Source organism: Syzygium oleosum, unplaced genomic scaffold, assembly GCF_021117445.2.
Source record: "Syzygium oleosum isolate NSW1041296 unplaced genomic scaffold, Sole_v2.1 Sole_v2.03, whole genome shotgun sequence".
Classification (NCBI taxonomy): domain Eukaryota; kingdom Viridiplantae; phylum Streptophyta; class Magnoliopsida; order Myrtales; family Myrtaceae; genus Syzygium; species Syzygium oleosum.
In genome coordinates, this window is record NW_026607487.1 from 8,978,868 (window position 1) to 9,001,049 (window position 22,182).

The 22,182-nt window shown below is 44.0% G+C and overlaps 3 protein-coding genes and 1 non-coding gene across 4 annotated transcripts; 2 read left to right on the forward strand and 2 right to left on the reverse strand.

Moving 5' to 3' along the window:
* Positions 1–5,556: 5,556 nt before the first annotated feature.
* Positions 5,557–6,855, forward strand: LOC115679249 (extensin-3-like). Its single transcript, XM_056309101.1, has 2 exons — positions 5,557–6,488; positions 6,613–6,855. The coding sequence occupies exon 1, from the start codon at positions 5,631–5,633 to the stop codon at positions 6,456–6,458; it is 828 nt and encodes a 275-aa protein (XP_056165076.1). The 5' UTR covers positions 5,557–5,630; the 3' UTR covers positions 6,459–6,488; positions 6,613–6,855.
* A 652-nt stretch (positions 6,856–7,507) lies between these two features.
* TRNAL-CAA (transfer RNA leucine (anticodon CAA)) lies at positions 7,508–7,591 on the forward strand. The gene has a single exon. It is a non-coding gene; the product is annotated as a tRNA-Leu (tRNA).
* Positions 7,592–10,204: 2,613 nt separating this feature from the next.
* Positions 10,205–11,772, reverse strand: LOC130137804 (extensin-2-like). Its single transcript, XM_056310076.1, has 2 exons — positions 11,578–11,772; positions 10,205–11,529 (listed from the first exon to the last, which is right to left on the reverse strand). The coding sequence occupies exons 1-2, from the start codon at positions 11,723–11,725 to the stop codon at positions 10,451–10,453; spliced, it is 1,227 nt and encodes a 408-aa protein (XP_056166051.1). The 5' UTR covers positions 11,726–11,772; the 3' UTR covers positions 10,205–10,450.
* Positions 11,773–17,463: 5,691 nt separating this feature from the next.
* On the reverse strand, positions 17,464–19,342 carry LOC130137803 (extensin-2-like). The gene has a single exon (XM_056310075.1). It carries the CDS (start codon positions 19,301–19,303, stop codon positions 17,660–17,662), a length of 1,644 nt encoding a protein of 547 aa, XP_056166050.1. The 5' UTR covers positions 19,304–19,342; the 3' UTR covers positions 17,464–17,659.
* Between the last annotated feature and the right edge of the window lie 2,840 nt (positions 19,343–22,182).

Below are 22,182 nucleotides of genomic sequence, written 5' to 3' on the forward strand. Positions count from 1 at the left end.
TTCTATACCACCAAATAATTATTCTGGATGATTATCACGTGCAATGTACAAAAATGCAAGCACATAAAACGGTCATACTGACAGATGGTGGACTCTATATTGAACTTCCTGCAGATTTTTGCTGCTCTTTGTATCGTGAATTGAGATAAAGATGAAGAATCTCTGACTTTGTCTCGAGATTTTCTGTGAAACTGGCTTCATTATTGTACCATAGCCGGCTCCATCACTGTAATGCTAATGACCTTCACAGGCAGTAGACTTAATTTGGCACAAGAATCAGGTCGGAGTCACTGGACTTGGGAGTCATGTAGCAAGGTTAAAAGCACTTCATCGCAGATGCACAATGTCAAACTCTCTAAACTTTGCGAACTTATCATTACAAGGGTAACTACTAAATAATCAGGACAAGTGCCCACTTCCTCTTTCCTGGCTCTGTGTCCTTTTGCACTTTTGACCTCGATTCATGGTTTTGTCGATTACTTCAGTTCCTCTCGCTGTGTGTATGCCTTGACAAATCATGTCTGATGCCTCCTGTTGGTGAATATTAGGATCTAATTATGTGTTCATCAGAAGGTTCTGATCTGTTTTTATTCTTATTTGACTGAATCATACACTTGTCAAGTGGTATTACCTTATTTAACCGGGAATATCCTTCCCCAGATCCAAGTTTGTCAATTTCTCGCTTTTTCAGGTGAATCATTCAAAGAGTTCTTGCTCTTCATCGCTAATTTTTGCATTTTCCTTGTCTTGGCAAGTCTTTCTTTATTCCCCCCTCCATCTTTTCCTGTCAAAACCGGTGGCGGTCATGGCTCTCAACCACACAGCATAGAGTTGCTAGTATATTTCGTTATCAGCTGACATTACAAACATGATTGTTTAATGGAAAGTTGGAAGACTCAGGTCAGGAGTGATAATCGGACTATTTACTTACTTCACTCGGCAAATGGTCCGACACTCTGACGCTGTACACTGCTAGAGATCATCGCGCTGATGGTAAAGAAATAATCTGGGGCTATATGGTACCATGACTCTAACCCGTTCCTAATGCAATTTTGAGTATGATAAGGATGGAGCTAGCAATATCACCTAGAGGGGGTGAATATGCGATTTTAACTAATCTTGACAAATTTCAAGCTGAAGTAAAGTATTCAAAATTAGAGTCTGATCAGCACCAGTAGTTTGGTGATATTGATCAATATGTAAATGTCAGAGTCTGAATATCGACAAGAGTTTAATGCAATTTATCAATGTGCAAAGATATATAATAAAATAATCAATAAGAGTTTTGAGATGAGATAATTTGCACACATAGTTTATAGTGATTCGGTTTAAATCAAACCTGTGTTTACTCTCCCACTCTGACAATCTATTGGCAAGATTTCACTAGTCGATCAATAAGAGGATACAAAGTCTGAGTGTTCACTTCTCAAGTGTGTTTGATTGATCTCTCTAACTCACACTATCACTCTTACAATTCCTCTCAAAGATAACAATTTCAGCTCACAACAATAAGGGATATGTCTACTATAAGTATTAAAACTTGTTAACAAAGTGCAATTGAGTCCTAAAACTTGCAAAAAGTGCAATCAAGTTCTAAAATTTATCAAGTTGGTGTAATCGAGTCCTAAAGTTAACATTGCCAATTTGTCTAATGGAAAATACTAACGTGGCATATTTAAATCAATTTTTCTATCCTACGTGGCATTTATTATTATTATTATTATTCTCTAAATATTATTTAAATTAGATTAAAAAAGTAAAGAAAGCTAAAATTTTAATTAAAAAAATAATAGTGGAAAAAATAAGAGAAGGCCTCGCCGATAGGTGCTGCCACCGCCGCCCATCGCCGGCCTTGGGCGAGGCCTAGGCCGGTGAGGCTCGCCTAGATCTAGGTTGAGGTGTCTAGATCTAGGCGATGCCGGCCCTTGCATGGGGCTAGCGCGGCTCGCCCAGATCTGGGCGCCGCCCGCCCTCACCAGGGCCTGGTGAGCCTTGCCTGCCCTAGGCGAGGCCTCGCCGGCCCCAAGCAAGGGCCAGTGATGCTCGCTAGGCCTCGTCGGCCTGAGCGACGGCCGGATTTGCCCAGATCTAGGCGAGCCTCTCTCGGGCCTAGAGAAGGTCGTCGGCCCTTGCCCGGGGCCGGCGAGCGCCGGCTGCCCTCACCCAGGGTCGGTGATGGGCGGCAGCGGCAGCAAAAGTGGCAGCGCCCTACCGGTAAGGTCCCCCTTTCTTTTTCTTTTTCTTTTTCATTATTGTTTTTGTAAATAAAAATTAAGCTTTTTTTAGTTTTTTTATTTAATTTAAATAAGATTTGAATGAGAAAATAATAATAAATGCCAAGTAGGAGAGAGAAATTGATTTAAATATGCCACGTCAGCATTTTCCGCTAAACAATTTGATGGTGTTAACTTTAGGACTCAATTGAACCAAGTTGACAAATTTTAAAACTTGATTGCACTTTTTGCAAGTTTTAGAACTCAATTGCACTTTGGTGACAAGTATTAGGACTTCTAATGAACATATACCCGAAAATAAAGGATGAAGTTCTCTTGCTTTGGAATTTTTTATCCTGATCTCGTCTCTCTTCTCATTGGCACCTTGATTTCCTTTTATACTCCTCTACTTCCAATCTTCCGGTTGGACTGTATTTATAGGATTGTCTTCCAATGTACTTGTTGGAGAGAACTTTATGAAGAAGATTGAGCAGGCGTTGAGGGACAAAGTTTGAATCTCCGTTGATTCTAGTCGCCCATACAACCAAAGTCTTCAGTTTCCATACGTAGAGTTCTTCAATTTAGAAGGTTACTTATCTCGAGATTGATTGCCAATCAATCAAGATGTTTTGTATTTTAAATTGTTGCAAAACAATATATCCATGCATGATTCTTTTGATATCCATCTGTTGCTATTGATGATATCCATACAAATGACATCCACGAAATAACAGTCTATAAATCACGATATCCAGACAGAATTAGAGTTGAGTCTGAACAAGGTCTCTTTAAAGATTAATTCCTGAATCGCCAAAGCTTAAAGGCATTTATCAGACTTTAAAGAACCACATGGATGTTTTGTCAACTTTAAAACTAGTTAGAAGGTTTTCTCAACATGTGCTAGATAATTTTCAAAGAACCAGGTTGCTTTTCCAGCGATAACGTGAAAAGTTAAGCGGAATTTGTCAATGCAGATCAAGCAAGGTCATGCAAAGAACAAGTCGACCAGAAGAACTTGGACAAAGAAAACCAAATATATCATCGTAACGTGTCGTAGGACATCTGCAGAACACGACGACGAAATGCTGAGTTTTCAAACGGAGTTAGGAAGAAAAGGCCAGAACCCCATGAATTATACATGGAAGAAAGTAGATTAGTCAAGAGAAATGTTCAGAGAATCCTTGATATATCTGCAAGCAAGGATCCTCCTTTATCTTGACTTTAACAGATAAAAACGACAGATTTACTTAGCAAAAATGAAATGCCATTAGTCTAACCAGAGCTAACTTATAGCCTAGTAAGAGCTTGCAAAGTCTCGGCTGATTGCAATTTCTGTAGGTTAATTTGCCAATTCCTGCAAAGTTCATAACTGAACTTCTTTTAACTGTGCTCTAGCGAATAACGAACTTAAGTATTAAGGGAAAAGTGTTGAAAAAGTCCTAAACATTTTGTGTTGGGGCCAATTTAGTCCTAAACCTTTTATTTTTGTGCCAATTCAGTCCTTCCGGCTAATTTGACCTGATTTTGCTGACGTGGATGCCGGCCGGCTTACGTGGCATCGCCGGCGATGACGTGGATAAGTTTTAATAATATTTTAATAATTTTCAAATTTTTTAATATTTTATTTTATTTTTATTTTATTTTCCTTTTTTCTTCGTCCAGCTGGTCGCCGGCCTCTGGCTAGGCTTGCCCACGACCTCGCAGCCACTAGCAAAGGCTCAAGCCCTCGCTAACGGCTGGGCGAGGCACGACCTTGCCGGATCTGGTGAGGTTGGGCCTCGCCCATGGCCGGCGGGGCTCGACCCTTGCCAGCCCAGTGCGAGGCCGCCCTCGCGGCCATTCGACCTCGCCAGATGGTCGCGAGGGCGGCCTTGCCTGGGCTGGCGAAGGTCAAGCCCCGTCGGCCATGGGCGAGGCCCGACCTTGCCAGATCTGGCGAGGTCATGCCTCGCCCAACCATTGGTAGAGGCCGCAACCTCGCGGTCACCTTCGCCAGCGGCCGGCGGGGGCCGCCGGACCGGCAACTGGCCGGAGGAAGAAGAAAGGAAAAGAAAAAAATATTACAAAATTCGGAAAATATTATTAAAAGTTATTCACGTCATCGCCGGTGATGTCACGTAAGTCGGCCGGCGTCCACGTCAGCAAAAGCCGGTCAAAATTAGCCGGAAGGACTGAATTGGCACAAAGACAAAATGTTTAAGACTGAATTGGCACAAAAAAATATTTAAGGCTAAATTGACACCAATTCAAAAAGTTTAGGACTTTTCCGACAATTTTCCCTAAGTGTTAACGTCATTTTGTGGCATCCTCGGGTTAAAAGTACAAAATGGCGAAGTGGGAGGAAAGGATTGCTGTACGTCCTTTGTCCTTAAACTTGTCCCTGGAATCTTAAGTGAGCGGCCATTGGAACATCTGACGCTTGCTTTGACCTGTTCTTTAATCTCCACAGAAGACACTCCACTGGCAGACGAAAAGAAAAACCTCGCGATCGACGGCTAAAATTGTGCTGTTGTCATACCAAATTATTAATTGCCACTGGGATTGTGTTGCAAGAAACAGAGAAAATATGCTTTTGAACCTGTCTTCATTACGCAAGCACGATATATATGCAGATAAAAATACCTACCTGCTTCTGCCACAGTTAGCTTCGTTGAACATGAACAGGTCAAGGCATCACATGTATTGGCACAACGGAAGCGAGAATGTCTTCCATTCTCAAACGCAGCATCGGCCACTGAAGTTTTGCATCCCGAACTCCGTGGACATGTCAACCACGAGCCGCACCGGTGGACAGCGTAAAACTTGCGCAAAACGCCGTATGACGATTACGTTGTTGAATATGAGGCTCATCAGTGACAATGATTAGCCAACGATTGCCGCTGCATAAATCAAGAATTAGTTAGCAAAGTCTACGGTTGCTGAAGCAAATGAAGTATAGAATATGCACGAGATAAGAATATTAATGCAGGATGTGCCTCGTCCCCAAGTACATTCTGACATTTTCAAAGCATATCCTCAATTCTCACCTTCCCCATCATTAGTCTACTATACATTTGGTAAACTCTCGGAGTTAGGTGTGCTAATTATTATAGAAAAGTTGTTGGAGCATTCATCCTTTGACTTGTTCAACCAGTACATGTAATGATCAATGAAAATGATTGCTTCATTGTTTAATATTATACTCAGTATGGCCTGGGAAATACAGTAACGAGCCAATTTGTGTTTATTCTATTAGAATTAGTTGCATGTTGGAAGTTTCTTGGTTTATTAAAAAATTGATTTACTGATTGAGCGGATGGCTATATAAAGCGAGACATCTTGAGGAGACAAACTCACAAATACCCTTTTAGCTACGTTTGAAGATAATAAGAGCTAGATTTGGTAGTCCCCTAAGTAAGTTGGTGGGGGGGAGCTAAAATGGCCAATTTTTGGCCACGCCTTCTCTATGCATTGGCAATATGCTTGATAGCCACTGAAGTGGTGGTGGTGGCGGCCGACGACGAGCCTTCGCCGCCTTATGTTTACAAGTCACCGCCTCCACCTCCTTATATCTATGAGTCTCCACCTCCTCCGCCGTACATTTACAAATCTCCACCGCCTCCTCCTTATATGTACAAGTCTCCACCGCCGCCTCCTTACGTCTACAAGTCCCCACCGCCGCCTCCATATGTCTACAAGTCCCCACCTCCTCCGCCGTACATTTACAAATCTCCACCCCCTCCCCCTTACGTCTACAAGTCCCCGCCGCCGCCTCCATATGTCTACAAGTCCCCACCTCCTCCACCCTATATGTACAAGTCGCCTCCGCCACCACCTTATGTATACAAGTCCCCACCACCACCTCCATATGAATACAAATCTCCACCACCTCCACCCTATGTCTACAAGTCTCCACCTCCACCGCCTTACATGTATAAATCGCCACCACCGCCGCCTTATGTTTACAAGTCTCCACCACCTCCACCCTATGTCTACAAGTCTCCACCTCCACCGCCTTACATGTATAAATCGCCACCGCCGCCGCCTTATGTGTACAAGTCTCCACCACCTCCACCCTATGTCTACAAGTCTCCACCTCCACCGCCTTACATGTACAAGTCTCCACCACCTCCACCCTATGTCTACAAGTCTCCACCTCCACCGCCTTACATGTACAAATCGCCGCCCCCGCCTCCTTATGTCTACAAGTCTCCGCCGCCTCCTCCATACCACTACACCTCTCCTCCACCTCCCCCGGTCTATTAGACCGACCTGTTTCTATGCACCTTTGTTCATGTAAGTAAGCCAATTAAAGAAAAGATTATAATCCATATTTCTCTCGTTCTTTTGTTGCTGATCTTTGTCGGAATTCCAAAGAGATTATAACGCGAACTGATGTTGCTACCCTTTGTTGTTGCAGGTGCAATCTGTCTGCTATGAATTCAATAAAGTCCGAAGACGAGCATTGCTTGGATATTTCCATTACGCCATAAATGTGTTTTGTTGAACTTTAGTCTCGCTATATTTGTTTACACGTAGAGACACGACTATGTAACCGATTTCCTCGTCTCATTTGTTTTTTTATCTATGCATGGCTTTCCTTGTCTACACAGCTTACTGAAAAAATCAATGAATAAGAAATGGAAGTTGCGTTATCATGTCAGACTTTGAGGGGGTTGAGGTAGAAAACTGCTTTACATTGAAAGAGAGATTCTGACAATGGCTCACGAATCAAATTATTTTAATAATTCTTCAATTGAACTTAGTGTCTCTAAGGTCAAACAGTGATGTCTTCGCACATACACGTTGACGACGGACTTTGTTGTATGTATGAGTAATCTCCCCTTAATGAAGTAAGGAAGAACCCTCCACCGCAAAACCCTAACTACTCCCAGACTTGAATTCTTGAGTTGGGACATGAGATCAATGCAAAGAAAACCAGACCTCTAGACTTGTATCACTTTGGCAGCTTCAGAAACAAAGGGAAAATATCATGATGCCGCACGAATAAATTGCAGACTATGGTAATTAATCTAACTATAAGAAGTTCCTTCTTCTCTTCCCATTAGATCATATTGTCGATTTAGCATAACTTCCTTTCTCGTAAGGGACACAGAAGGTGAGAGAGCAAAGAGTTTGAGCGTCGTCATCGAAGACTTTATGCTAAGCCTATCCAACCAATAAGTTATGTTGTAAATTAGACATCCACATCTGTTTAATTACAAATATCTTCCGTAACGGTCAGTTCCAGGCTTCCACGTATGCATGCGACTTAAGAAATACGTAATAATTAAGAATAGAATAGGTAAGAACCGGTCAGGATGGCCGAGTGGTCTAAGGCGCCAGACTCAAGTTCTGGTCCTCGAAAGAGGGCGTGGGTTCAAATCCCACTTCTGACACATAATTTTTTTCCGTACTTTTTTTTTTAACCTTGGCTAAGAACAGCTCTACATTGTGCATCACCAAACTCATAAGTATACTCTGCCAAAAGAAAAGAACTGGTACTGATTTTCGAAAAAGGATTAATTGCGAAGAGATTTCTATGTAAATCACGAAGGAAGGATATGCACAGCCCGCTAATTATGAAGTCTCTAATCTCTCCCCACCACATTATTAATTAACGATCCGGATTCAATTTCGACTTATGTCTTAAACAGCTCACTGGGTCGGTGGGTTGCTTCTCGGGTTTGATATTTACCTACCTAAAGCGAACTTCTTCTTTATTGCGGAAAAAGGCGATCGAAAAGAAATTCGCTCCTAATGAAAAAGAGGGTCTCTTCGTATGATCACTTGGACCGCCATTAAGGACTACAGTTTAAAAGTCTAAGTCATAGCCACGGATGGCGACTTAGACTTTAAATCGGTTGAACCAATTACTTGGGAAGGTGGAAGCGCGATGGCTTCGGGGCAACTCCCCTCCCCATCCGAATTAACTATCAAAATCAAGGCGTTGATTTTTGTTCATTTGATTGGACAGTCCAACAAAAGATCGAAACTTCCTTTTCCCCTAACGACTTTCCACTAGATAGGACGAATATTACACATGGAAATGGTTATACCTAATTAAGTACCTTCGTTTGACAAACGATGCCTATGGAGCAGATATGCCTCGGGAGGGCCTCAAACCTTTTTGGTCTTTCCATCCGCGGCCACGAGCATGAATTTAAAAACAAAACATAAAGAAGTGATCGTTTAATAGGCGCGATGATGGGGAAAAGTGCAAAAAAAGTCCTAAACCTTTTGCATTAGTGCCAATTTAATCTTAAACCTTTTTTTGACGCCAATTCAGTCCTAAACCTTTTACATTTGTGCCAATTTAGTCATAAACTTTTTTTTGGTGCCAATTAAGTCATAAACCTTTTAAATTGATGCCAATTCAGTCCTAAACCTTTTATTTTTATGCCAATTTAGTCCTTCTGGTCAATTTTGACCGGAATTTGTCGATGTGGACGCCTGCCGGCCGGCAGCCGGTCACCGGCGCTGATGTGGCGCCGATGTGGATAACTTTAATAATATTTTAATATTTTTTTGAATTTTTATTTTTTTCCTTTTTTTTTTGTTCTCTCCCTCCTTCCTCTGGCCGGTCGCCGGTCCCGGCGACCGGCCAGAGGCCAGAGGCCGGCGAGCTCGACCTCGCCGGCCACTGGTGAGGGCGGCCTCGCCCGGCGACGGCGAGCCTCGCCTTGGTCGAGCGAGGCTCGAGCCCTCGCCGGAAGCCGCGGCGAGGGCGGGCCTCGCCATGGTCGGGTGAGGCCCGACCTCGCCGGATCTGGCAAGGTTGCTGGTCGAGGCTCGAACTTGCCAGATTCTGCAAGGTCGGGCCTCGCCCCACCATGGCGAGGCTCAAGCCCTCGCCGGAGGCCGCGGCGAGGGCGAGCCTCGCCATGGTCGGGCGAGGCCCGACCTCGCCGGATCCGACGAGGTCGGCCGGGCGAGGCTCGACCTTGCCAGATCCGGTGAGGCCCGACCTCGCCGGATTTGGCAAGGTCAAGCCTCGCCCGACCAAGGCGAGGCTCGCCCTCACCAGTGGCCAGTCGCCGGATCGGCGACCAGCCAGAGGAAGGAGGGAGGGACCAAAAAAAAAAAGTGGAAGAAAAAAGAAAAAAAAGGAAAAAAATAAAAATTTAAAAAATATTAAAATATTATTAAAGTTGTCCACGTCGGTGCCATGTCGATGCCGGTGACCGGCCGTCGGCCGGCAGGCGTCCACATCGGCAAATTCCGGTCAAAATTGGCCGGAAGGACTAAATTGGCACAAAAACAAAAGGTTTAGGACTAAATTGGCACAAATGCAAAAGGTTTAGGACTGAATTGGCACCAAAAAAAGGTTTAGGACTAAATTGACACTAATATAAAAGGTTTATGACTTTTTTGGCACTTTTCCCCGCGATGACGTGAATAATCGTTTGCACCAATGCCGCACGCAATGAGAGTCCGTATTTGATATTTCTGCGTTAATCATAACGAGGGAATTCTTCTCCCAACGGGGAAAATGAATGACCAATTTTGTTGGCGGTTCCCTTTGATATGTTACTTGCGCTATGCTGAGAAAGGGCTTGCCTCTCTTGGCTTTCATGGGAGCATGCGCTGTGGACTTTACTTTAAACCATATTTCTATTTTTCATGTACTTGTTACGCCAATGAATTAGTGGGTTTATGGCCATAGACATCTTGCTAATAAGGCAAGTATTTGTTGCTTGTGTGAGCTCCAACTCTGGAAAGTTATGAGAGGGTCCCCAAATTGTGCATCTTCGTGCAAAGCGTGCACATATGAGTATAAATAGGTTTTTATTTTTATTTTTATCATAGAGTATTAATAGGTTAGATTTCTAGCATTTGACTCAGTCCTCGATCAGTTCTAAACTAACTCGAAAAGCTATTTCTAGGGTTTCTTTTTGTTTTTGGGAACGTTGAAAGTTGCAAAGCACAGGGTCCGCATACATATAGAAAATAGTAAGGAGGGAAGAGGAGGGAAGAATGAACGAGAAACCAGAATTAACAGCTTAAAGACATGGATAAAAACTGAACTCAGATATGCTTTCATTACTCGAATTAATCATACAATCATTGTCACTCGGGACTTATCAAATTGAAAAGTACATTTGTATAAGAATGAAAAATAATTGCTTCCAAGTAAAGTGTATCGCCAAAGAATGGTATTATTCTTGCTCTAGCTTCTTAGGCACTCGTGTATCGCCAAAGAATGGTATTATTCTTGCTCCAGCTTCTTAGGCACTCTAAGGGGACCAAATCGCCACCTAATAGTAGCCCCGGGGAGGCGGAGGAGATTTGTAGTAGTATTGAGGAGGAGGTGGAGAATGTGAAGGCGGCGGCAGCGAGTTATAGTAGTACGAAGGGGGAGGCAACTTTACTGGAGGTGGTGGTGAATTGTAAACATAAGGTGGGGGTGGTGAAGGAGAAGGTGGGGGTGGAGATTGGTAGTAGTAGGGAGGAGGCGGTGATTTCACCGGAGGTGGCGGTGACTTATAGATATAAGGAGGTGGTGGTGATGGGGAAGGTGGAGGTGGAGATTTATAGTAGTATGGGGGCGGCGGTGACTTTACTGGAGGTGGTGGTGACTTGTAAACATAAGGTGGTGGTGGTGATGGTGAAGGTGGTGGGGGAGACTTGTAGATATATGGAGGTGGAGGCGATGGAGATGGAGGTGGTGGTGATTTATACAAGTATAGAGGAGGTGGTGAAGGGGATGGTGGCGGAGGTGACTTGTAGACATAGGGAGGTGGAGGTGATGGTGATGGCGGCGGCGGCGACTTATACACGTAAGGAGAAGGTGGAGAAGGAGGAGGTGGTGGCGGGGACTTGTAGACATAGGGAGGTGGAGGTGATGGTGATGGTGGTGGTGGTGACTTGTATATGTAAGGAGGAGGTGGTGAAGGGGATGGTGGAGGAGGAGACTTGTAGACATAGGGAGGTGGGGGTGATGGCAATGATGGTGGTGACTTATACACGTAAGGAGGAGGTGGGGAAGGAGAAGGTGGTGGCGGGGACTTGTAGATATAAGGAGGTGGAGGTGACGGGGACGGAGGTGGTGGAGACTTGTACACGTAAGGAGGAGGTGGGGAAGGCGAAGGTGGTGGCGGGGACTTGTATACATAGGGAGGTGGAGGTGATGGTGATGGTGGTGGTGGTGATTTGTATATGTAAGGAGGAGGAGGTGAAGGGGATGGTGGAGGAGGAGACTTATAAACATATGGAGGTGGGGGTGATGGTGAAGGTGGTGGAGGTGATTTGTACACATATGGAGGAGGTGGTGAGGGTGAAGGCGGTGGCGGGGACTTATAGACATACGGGGGTGGCGGAGACTTATAGAGATAAGGCGGATACTTTTCATGTTTCGGCGGTGGCGGAGACAAATAGAGATAAGGAGGAAGCTCTACATGTTTCTGCGGCGGGGGAGGGGGCGATGCGTAGGTATAAGGCTCATAATCGGCCAACACACATGTGGCAATGAGGCAAAATGCCAATGCATGGAATAGCCGAGGCCAGTGCCTCGACCGGCTTTGGCTACTCATTGGGGGTGGCAAACTCAACCTTGCTTCCGAATGAGAACTGTTGAGAAGGTGATGAATGGGAAGGCGATGTGCAAGCCTTTATATAGTGAACTCCACAATCACTAGCGGTGATTATTTATTTCTTTTGAAACCCAATCAACAGGCTGGAACAGGGAAAAACCACGTAAATCTATGATATCTTATAAAATCTGACCAAATCCCAATCTGTTATTGTCATTTTCAATTGGTGCTTGGTGGCTTCCCATGAAGGGGACTCAGTCCTGCGCCATCTCGAATGGCCAAAATGAGCAAGTCAAAGAATGAGTGCGAGAGAGAGAGAGAGAGTAGGTGAGGTGCCTTATTATGGCTGGATGAATTAAAAATTAATAAGACTAACATTGAAAACCAAATGAAGACGCGTTTCCCCACAAAAGTATTCTGAATTCATCTCACGATGACACAAGAAAAATAATGTGATGTTGAATAGGAAACGTCGTGAGAGTCAACTGAGATGGCCATTGTTATTAGGCAATTGGACGATGTGTGTAGTGTGTATGAATCTGTCCAAGTGAAGGCTTAGCTCCACCTTGCATGTTGGGCCGAGTTCTGGCGCAGAGAAGCGTCGTGTTCGACAACTCTCAGACATGATAATGTCTTCTAGTCATGAGAAACACAACGTGGGTTCTCTTAGAATTAGTCCGCATAGATGAGGATCGTACCGAAGTATTCCATTTCGAGTGCTTAGGCTTCTGAATACAGAGAAGGGTCATTGAACGGTTCGTCGTTGTCGTTGCATGATCAGTAGAAAAAGCTGACGACTCATTGGAGAGGAGGATGAGCAGTTTCAATGGGCTTGCTCGGACTGCTGCTGTGCATCCGCCTTTTGCTTGGACTTGCATCTGCCGTTTATTCGATAAGATTGCTTTGCTTACCTAGGAATAAGGAAAAACAAAGAGAAGAGAACAATAGTTATTACCTAATTAAGTTTAATCATTTGACAAATGACGTCTATGAAGGAGCAGATATGTCTCAATAGGTACAGGAGGGCCTTTAAACCTTTCGGTCTTTCCATGCCGGTGTTAGGCTGGCGACAAACCCCAATTTTAAAAATGTTAAAGTGGTTTGTTTAATACAAGTGATGATCTGAGTAATCATTTGCGTCGTCGACGGCGCACACGATAAAAGTTCGAATTCGATATTTTTGAACATTGCTAACCTAATGGCACTGTTACTTCTCATTGATAGCGGTGTAATTTGGATCACATGTTTCATTTTTCATGGATGGTGCAATCAAAAGGAAAAAAAAAATTGTTGAGAGAGAGCATTGGTTTTTATTTAACGAAATAAATCTAGTCATATTATTTAAGCCAAATATAAAGCTCTATGAGAAATTGAAATACAATTTTAAAAGGTTGAATATCACTCTAAAACAAGAATCTATGATATTTGGGAATTAATAGAAAAAGTGAAGTAACTATCCTCTACTGTGGACATTCAATTAGTGTTTCATCATGTATCAACGTACACATCAACAGTGATACTTTCATTCAAACATTGTAATACAAATTAGTCTCTCTTCTTCGTGGTTAGTGTATTTGGGGAAATTTTCAATTTAAGAACTGAAAGTCATTCATTCAAATCCCTCTAATTACGTACAAGATGTTCTGTGTCAGAATTACTTATATACGCCAAAATGTTTGTATTTAACTGGTTCATCGACTTACACATATTTCATGGACCTTTAGGTAGCTAGGTGTTTGAAGCCATACCGTTGGGTTGTGAAAAAAAAAAAAACTTTTTATCGGCCTCTTTTGACTATGATTGCACGTAAATAAGTGTTACTTGACGTACAACCTTACAGTCATTTTTTTTTATATATTTATGGATTTTACTTTCGAAATTGGCGGTATAAAAAAGCTTTTCCACGAGCACAATTAAAATGTTTTATCTCATTAAATAATGGGTCACGCTTTTCCCCTCCTCTATAGGCTCCTTTTTTGTGTTTTGACTATACTATTTCTTGTATGACCCACCACTTTTATTACAACTCTACAAAAGTGGTCCCTTTTTTTTTATTTGGTCAACTCCTTTTATTTTGTTTCTTCTTTTTTTTGCTTGCGGGTTCCACTTTCCTTCTTTTCTTTCTTTCCATGTCTTTTACATCTCAGTTCTCGGCTCTTTCTCTATTTTCTCTCTTGTAGGCCATTCTCTTCTCTTTGGAGTTACCTATGATTTCACGAATTTGAGTTCATGTCAAAATGTTTCATTGTAAGTGCTAAGAACATCTATGGAACCTTGATCTTCCAAGTGAGGTTTGCCTATGAAATCCTCCATGTTCATTCCACCATTATAAGCATCTCTGGTCTTCTTGCCAATACGTAGTCCTATTTCCCTACTTCTTTTGCTTTCAAACTACCATCACGTGGGGTTGAAGTCCCTAGTTTAGCTCCTCAAGAGCATCAACTTGTTGTTTAACTTCATTAGAAAAAGCTGTTGTCCATCTTTGCCCCACCATTCCCAAAGTCACCCCCATAGCCCAGTCGCTATGTTTCGGAACCGAACCGGGTCGATTCGTACCCCCTCGAAGCGTCTCGTTTGGAGGTTGAGGATGCGCTCGGCACTGTCAACTTTGCCATCCGCTAGTTGTCTAGCATGGCAGGGCATGAAGACCGTGTTGTTGATGTAATCATCTTAACCTGAGAACTTGCCAGACATGTCTAGCTCATTGTCTCCAGACAAGATGAAGACGATGTGGTGGCTGGACATCCGTCTCAAGACCTTGACAGCCCAAGGTGGTCGATCCGTAACCGGCAACGATATGGAGGATGATCTTTTTTGGGGGCTTGTTGGGTTGCTAATGTATGTTTACCTTGTCTTTGTGAATTCAATCTTTATTAGTGTGAATGCAAGCCTACATTGTCTCAATGCCCTGCAACTTGAGAAGTAGGGAGGCATAGAAAGAAAAGAATGGTCTGAAGAGAAAAAACAAAGAGACCAATTTGCAAGAGCTGAGAACTGAGATGTGAAAGGCATGGAAGAAAGAAGAAGCAAGGAAAAAAAGAAGAAACAAAATAAAACGATATTTTTTACTAATTTTGTAGAGTTGTAATAAAAGTGGTGGGCCACACAAGGTATAGTATGGTCAAAACACAAAAAAAAAGTGTCTAAACCAAATAAAAAGTGGAAAAAGTGCGGCCTATAAATAATGGGTTAATTCCCAACAAAAACACCAACTTTAGGTCGAAGGACAATTCTGACCCGAACTTTTTTTTGTCCTGTAAAAAAGCATAAACTTTAGGTCGAGGGACAATTCTGATCCGAACTTTTTTTTGTCCCGTAAAAAAGCACCAACTTTAGGACGAGTGACAATTCTGGCCCCAACTTTTTATTGTCTCGTAAAAAAGCACCAACTTTCATTAAAATCCCAAATCCGGTCCCTATTGACTTAAAACCATTGATTATCCATGTTGACTATTCCACCTTAGCAATAAATCCACGTGACTCGCTGACTGGATTTAAAGCACTATTCATTATATTATTCCCTGAGCCATAGCTTGAAGAATAACGGTGAAACTGTTCGTCTCCTTCACTTCACCGGCAAGTAAAAAATATCTCCATATTGAATCTCTCTAGCCAGACTTTATCCTTTTGTCGTAATATGAAGCTGTAGACCACCGCCCGTCGATAGACGCCATGGATGAGATTCACCAGGCTCACCACAATAACCTTTTTTTCTCAAACAAGGGTGACTTCAGATAGAAAGTCAACGAGGGGCCAGATTTGGGATCAGGATGAAAGCTGATAATTTTTTATGAGACAAAAAAAAGTTGGGGCCAGAATTGTCACTTAACCTAAAGTTTGTGCTTATTTACAGGACAAAAAAAGTTTGGGCTAGAATTGTCCGTAGACCTAAAGTTGGTGCTTTTTTTTGGAATTAACCCTATAAATAATGCATCCAATTAATAAGTGATCCCCTGTTCGTGACATGTTTGAAATATTATTCAATTTGTAAAGCCTCCAAACACAAAAATTATATGATTTAATAGAATATTACAAAATTCCATAGATTTTAGGGGTGAAATACGGACACGTTTGGATTACATGCATATCACAGAATTTTCGTGTGTTTTTATATCGTGTCAAAAAATTTTAAAGAAGAAACTAGTTTTTGAAAATTCTAAATAAACGAAAAAAACAATATCACATATGAGATTGTTTACACCAATGGTTGTATAACAAGTTGGCATAATTCCCTAAAAAACCCTCAACTTTAGGTCAAGTTCCAAATCTGCCTCGAAATTTTTTTTGTGTAAAAGAAATTACCAAAATTCAATTTATTTTCAAAAATATACCCCCGTGATCCAGTCCCAACTTGACGTGGTACGTCCACGTCAATAACAAATCCACATCAACAAAATAATTGGTCTTTTTTTTAGACAAAGAAAAGTTCGGAGCAAATTTGGACTGAACCTAAGAATTAGGTTTTTTTTTAAATTAAAAAAAGTTTTTTGGGTGGATTTGTTACTGTTCCTAAGTTTCATATCCTAGAATGGTTTTATTTTGGAGAATTTCAATAATTTTTATTGGGTTGGATTTGTTATCGAAGTGGAAATGCGACATCGGTCTATACCTATCGCCTCATTACTTTGCTAATGTGAATTTTTTATTGACGTGGAAGTGCCACGCTAAGTTGGGACTAGATCACGGCGGTATATTTTTGAAAATAAATTGAAATTTGCTGATTTTTTTTACACAACAAAAATCCGGGGCAGATTTGGGACTGAACTTAAAGTTTGGGGTTTTTTTTTAGACAAAAAAAATTTCGAGACAATTTTGGGACTAGACCTAAAATTTGGGGTTTTTCTGAGATAAAAAAAAAATCAAGGCAAATTTGAGACTTAACCTAAAATTTGGGATTTTTTAGGGAATTCACCCATAACAAGTTTGTAGATGGGGTTTAAGGGGAAAAGCGGAATAGCTTAAATTCTCAGACATATTACTTCCGAAAGAAAAAATTCATAGCACCAAAAACCGAGCAAATAAAAGGAAGGTGTAGCTCGAGCTGGACATCATATTATGTTAGTTGAGCAACGCCCGTAGGACATAGTAGAAACCGGACAAATAGGAAAAAGGACAGTAGAAACGACAAAAGTTTCCAGGTTTCCTTGAAGAATTTGTGGCCGAGTACGGCCTGGAACTCTCACTGGGGATTAACGACCATCACTTATATCATTTCTCTTTCTGCATTATGATTAACAAGGAAATTAGTCTCCTACAATTAAGGAAAAGGAATGACCATTTTTTGCTGATGGTTCCGTCTCGATAATGTTACGCGTACTTGGATACTACATTGATATATAGGTTGCCTCTCTTGGCTTTCATGTGTACATGATTGATCGACTTTACCGTAAACGATATTTCTACTTTTCCTGTTCTTGTTACGTCCATGAATTAGTGGGTTGATGGCCATAGACATCTCGCTGATTTGGCAATCATTAGTTGCTTTTGTGAGCTCGCGCTCTCTCTCTCTCTCTCTGGAAGGTTATAACAGCGTACATTATGTTAAGAGATGTCAGATTGCTATCCGTTGACTCAGTCCCTGGTCAGTTTTAAACTACCTCGAAAAGATATTTGCTAGGGTTTTTGTTTTTGGGAACGTTGAAAGTTGCAAAGCACAAGATACACACACATACAGAAAATAAAAATGAGGGAAGGGGAGGCAGAATGAGTGAGAAACCAAAATTGACAGCACAAAGACATGGATTAAAACCGAATTCAGACATGCTTTCATTGCTCAAAGTAATCATACAATCATTGTCACTTGGGACTTATCGATTTGAAAAGTACACGTGGATACGAATGAAAAACAATTGCTTCCATGTAAAGCGTATGGCTAAAGAATGGTATTATTCTTGCTCCAGCTCCTTAAGCATTCGGAGGGGATCGAATTGCCGCCTAATAGTAGCCCTCGGGAGGCGGAGGAGAACTGTAATAGTATGGAGGAGGAGGTGACTTTACCGGAGGTGGTGGTGACTTGTAAATATAAGGCGGTGGTGGCGATGGAGAAGGCGGAGGTGGAGATTTGTAGTAATAGGGAGGAGGCGGTGATTTCACCAGAGGTGGTGGTGATTTGTACATATAAGGAGGTGGTGGTGATGGCGAGGGTAGAGGCGGTGACTTGTAGTAGTATGGGGGAGGGGGTGACTTCACTGGAGGTGGGGGTGACTTATAGACATATGGAGGCGGTGGTGACGAGGAAGGTGGAGGTGGAGATTTATAGTAGTATGGAGGAGGGGGAGACTTCACTGGTGGTGGCGGTGACTTATAAACATAAGGAGGTGGTGGTGATGGAGAAGGTGGAGGTGGAGACTTATAGTTGTATGGGGGAGGTGGTGACTTTACTGGAGGTGGAGGTGACTTGTAAAGATAAGGTGGTGGCGGTGATGGTGAAGGTGGCGGTGGAGACTTGTAAAGATAGGGAGGAGGCGGTGATGGCGACGGTGGAGGTGGTGACTTGTAGACATAAGGAGGTGGAGGTGATGGTGATGGTGGTGGTGGTGACTTATACACATATGGAGGAGGTGGGGAAGGTGAAGGTGGTGGTGGAGACTTGTAGACATATGGAGGTGGAGGTGGTGGAGGCGCTGGTGATGGTGGTGGTGGTGACTTGTATATGTAAGGAGGAGGTGGTGAAGGGGATGGGGGAGGAGGAGACTTATAAACATATGAAGGTGGGGGTGATGGTGAAGGTGGCGGAGGTGATTTGTACACATACGGAGGAGGTGGTGAGGGTGAAGGCGGTGGGGGGGACTTATAGACATACGGGGGTGGGGGAGATGGTGATGGTGGCGGAGGAGATTTGTAAACATAAGGAGGAGGCGGTGAAGGGGATGGCGGGGGAGGTGACTTGTAGACATAAGGTGGCGGAGGTGATGGTGACGGTGGTGGCGGTGATTTATACACATAAGGAGGTGGTGGTGAAGGGGATGGTGGTGGGGGAGATTTGTAGACATAGGGAGGTGGAGGTGATGGAGATGGTGGTGGAGGTGATTTATACACATATGGAGGGGGTGGCGAAGGAGAAGGTGGCGGTGGGGACTTGTAAACATATGGAGGTGGAGGAGATGGCGAAGGTGGTGGAGGTGACTTATACACATATGGAGGAGGCGGGGAAGGAGATGGCGGCGGCGGAGACTTGTAAATATATGGAGGCGGAGGTGAAGGTGATGGTGGGGGAGGTGATTTGTAGATATACGGAGGTGGAGGAGATGGTGACGGCGGCGGCGGCGACTTGTACACATAAGGAGGAGGTGGTGAAGGAGACGGCGGCGGTGGGGACTTATAGATATAGGGCGGTGGCGGGGAAGGTGAGGGCGGTGGCGGAGACTTATAGAGATATGGTGGATGCTCTTCGTGTTTCGGTGGTGGGGGAGACTTGTAGAGATAAGGAGGATACTCTATGTGTTTCGGCGGTGGCGGCGGCGATGGCGACGCATAGATATAAGGCTCATAGTCGGCGGACACACATGTGGCAATAAGGCAAAATGCCAATGCATGGAATAGTCGAGGCCAGTGCCTCGACCGGCTGGGGCTTCTCATTTTGGTGTGGCGAATTCAACTTTGCTTCTCAATTGAGAACTGTTGAGGTAGGTGATGGGAGGGAAGGCTACGTGCAGGCCTTTATATATAGTGATCTCCGCAATCATTTACTCTATTCTTCTTTTGAAACCCAATCAACAGGCTGGAAGATGGAAAGGTATGTGCAATTATAATTTCGTATGAACGTCACCCAAATCCAAATTTGTTGCTGTCTTTTTAAATTGGTGCTTGGTGGGTTTCCATGAAGGATCTCAGTTCTGGCTGGAATGAGCATTTCAAAGAGAGAGGTCCCGTTTGGTTCAGCTTTGGGAAGGGGCTTTCGAGCTAAAGGGGCTTTCGGGCTCGAAAGCCCCTTCCCAAAATGCTGAACCGTTTGGTTCAGGATTTGGGAAACGGAAAGCCGAAAGTTAGCATTTGGGATGCTGAAAGCCCAAAGCTGGTCCGGACCAGCTTTGGGCTTTCAGCATTCCACAAATGCTGAAGCCTATTTTTCCCTTCCCAAATTGTCCTCACTCAAATTTCTTTATTCCGGTTCTGCCCCTGTTACTGTTCATCTTCTTCACCGCGAGGGTGGCCAGCGAGCGAACGGCCGTCGAGGGCGGATCTGGCCGGCGAAGGGCCAGCGAGGTTGCTCGACCCAGGCGACGGCCGCCTGGGGTCGGGCGACCGCCCGGCCGTCCGCGCGACCTCGGCGACATCGGCTGGGTCGCGACCCAGCGGCCGTCGCTTGGGTCGCGCGACCCGGCGCGGCCGCCCGAGGTCGCGGGACCCCGGCGACGGCCGCTGAGGTCGCGACCCGGCGACGGCCGCTGGGTCGCGCGACCCGAGCGACGGTCGGCCTAGGTCGCGCGACCCAGGGCGACGGCCGCTGGGTCGCGCGACCCGGGCGACGGTCGGCTAGGTCGCGACCTCGGGCGCCGTCGGCTGGGTCGCGACCTCGGGCGGCCGTCGCTGGGTCGCGCAACCTCCGGGCGGCTGTCGCGGAGTCGCGCGACTCGGGCGACCGCCTTGGGTCGCGCGACTCCGGCGACCGCCGCCGGGTCGCGACCATGGCCGACGTCGCTGAGGTTGCGCGACCCGGGCGACGGCGCCTGGGCGGTCGCCCGACCCCAGGCGGCCGTCGCCTGGGTCGGGCGACCTTGCCGGCGCTTCGCCGGCCACGCTCGCCGACCATATCTGCCCTCGCCGGTGAAGAAGATGAACAGTAATAGGGCAAAACTGGAATATTAAAACTAAAAATTACCAAAGCTCTTTGCAAAAAAAAATTTACCAAACACTACTTAGGCCAAAGTAGCTTCACAAATTTTTTTTATCAAACACCACTTACATTTCCCCAAGTGGCTTTTACCTAAAGGTATTTGTATTCTCCCAAGTTGCATTTGAAAAGCCGAACCAAACGGCCCAGAGTAGGTGAGGGTGTCATACGGCTGGATAAGCTAGAATTAATAAACCATAATATGGAAAAGCAAAATGAAGACTCGTTTCCCCGTAACAAGTGCTCTGAATTTGTTTTGCAATGACCCGAGAGAAGATGTTATGTGAATAGGAGAGGTCAACAAATTTGGCTATTGTTCTTAAGTCCATTATTGGACAATGTGTGAATGAACGTGTCTTGGTGAAGACTTAGCTCCTCCTTGCATGCTGACCCGAGTTTTGTCGCTTTCGACAGCTTTCCAACTTGATAATAACTTAATCATCGTGACAAAATACAACATGGGGTTGCTAGAACTTGTTCAAATAGGTAAAGATCGCACTAAAGTATGCCAGCTTGAGGGCTTTAGTCTTCTTCTAGGTATAGAGACAAGGATCGTTGAACAGTTTGCCATTGCCGTCGCATGACTAGTAGAAGAGTTGTTGACTTGGTGCAGAGGATGAATATAGGTGTTAAATGGGTTATAAATGGGTTTACAATTTATTTAAACTCAACTCATCTCTCTTACCCTCACTCAATCTTACGCTTACTCACTTCGTACTCTCATATCAGTTTGGGTATGAATTTTCCTAAATTGAGTTAAATATGGAAGTGTTTTAACAATATAGGTCAGGTCGGATATAAGTCATTATATTTACATTACGTGAAAATGAGTCAAGACGAGTTAAATAGGTCTATTTGGATCGGACCATTTTTTATCCAACCCGATCCACCCATTTGACATGTCTAAGGAAGAGCCAACTTTCGTGGGGTTCTCGAAGTGCTACAAAAGACGAAAGGTTTTCGTTATCCCAACGCTCGAACTTGCTTGGAATGCTACCACGTTATCGCCATTCGGTTGTTTAAGTTACCCCATTGCGGTTAAACTTCTTGTAAGAGTTAGAGGTTCGTTGGGTTTGAGTGGTCTCGTTGGACTTATTGCGTCTATTGTTTATTCACTAAGGCTGCGTTTGGTCGTTTGGATTTCTAAATAGGATAGGACTGGATAGGATAGGATAAGAAATCCTGGGATTTCTTCATATCCTGTCTACTGTTTGGTGGACTACGGATTTAAAGTCGGATAGGATAATTTTTATTTTTATTTTTTGCTATTCATGGGACCGAAGGAGTCAGTGAAGGAAAAAAAGCCGAGAAATTTTTTTGGTGAAAGCACACAAGGTGTGGGAATGAAGATGACGGCGAGTAGAGTGTAGGGTTTCTGGAAAAATAGGCATTAGAAATCCTATCCGGGTCTATCCCACCCCCTCCCCCGGATTTTTTTATCCGGGCTATATCCGATCTATATCCTACATTATCCTATCCTGGACCACCACCAAACACAGGATAGGATAAAACATATCCTATCCTGGTTTTTATCCGGTCGACCAAACGCAGCCTAAGATTGCTTGCTTGCCTAGGAAAAAGAAAGAAAATAATAATTATATGTTTGGTAGCTCATTATTGCTGA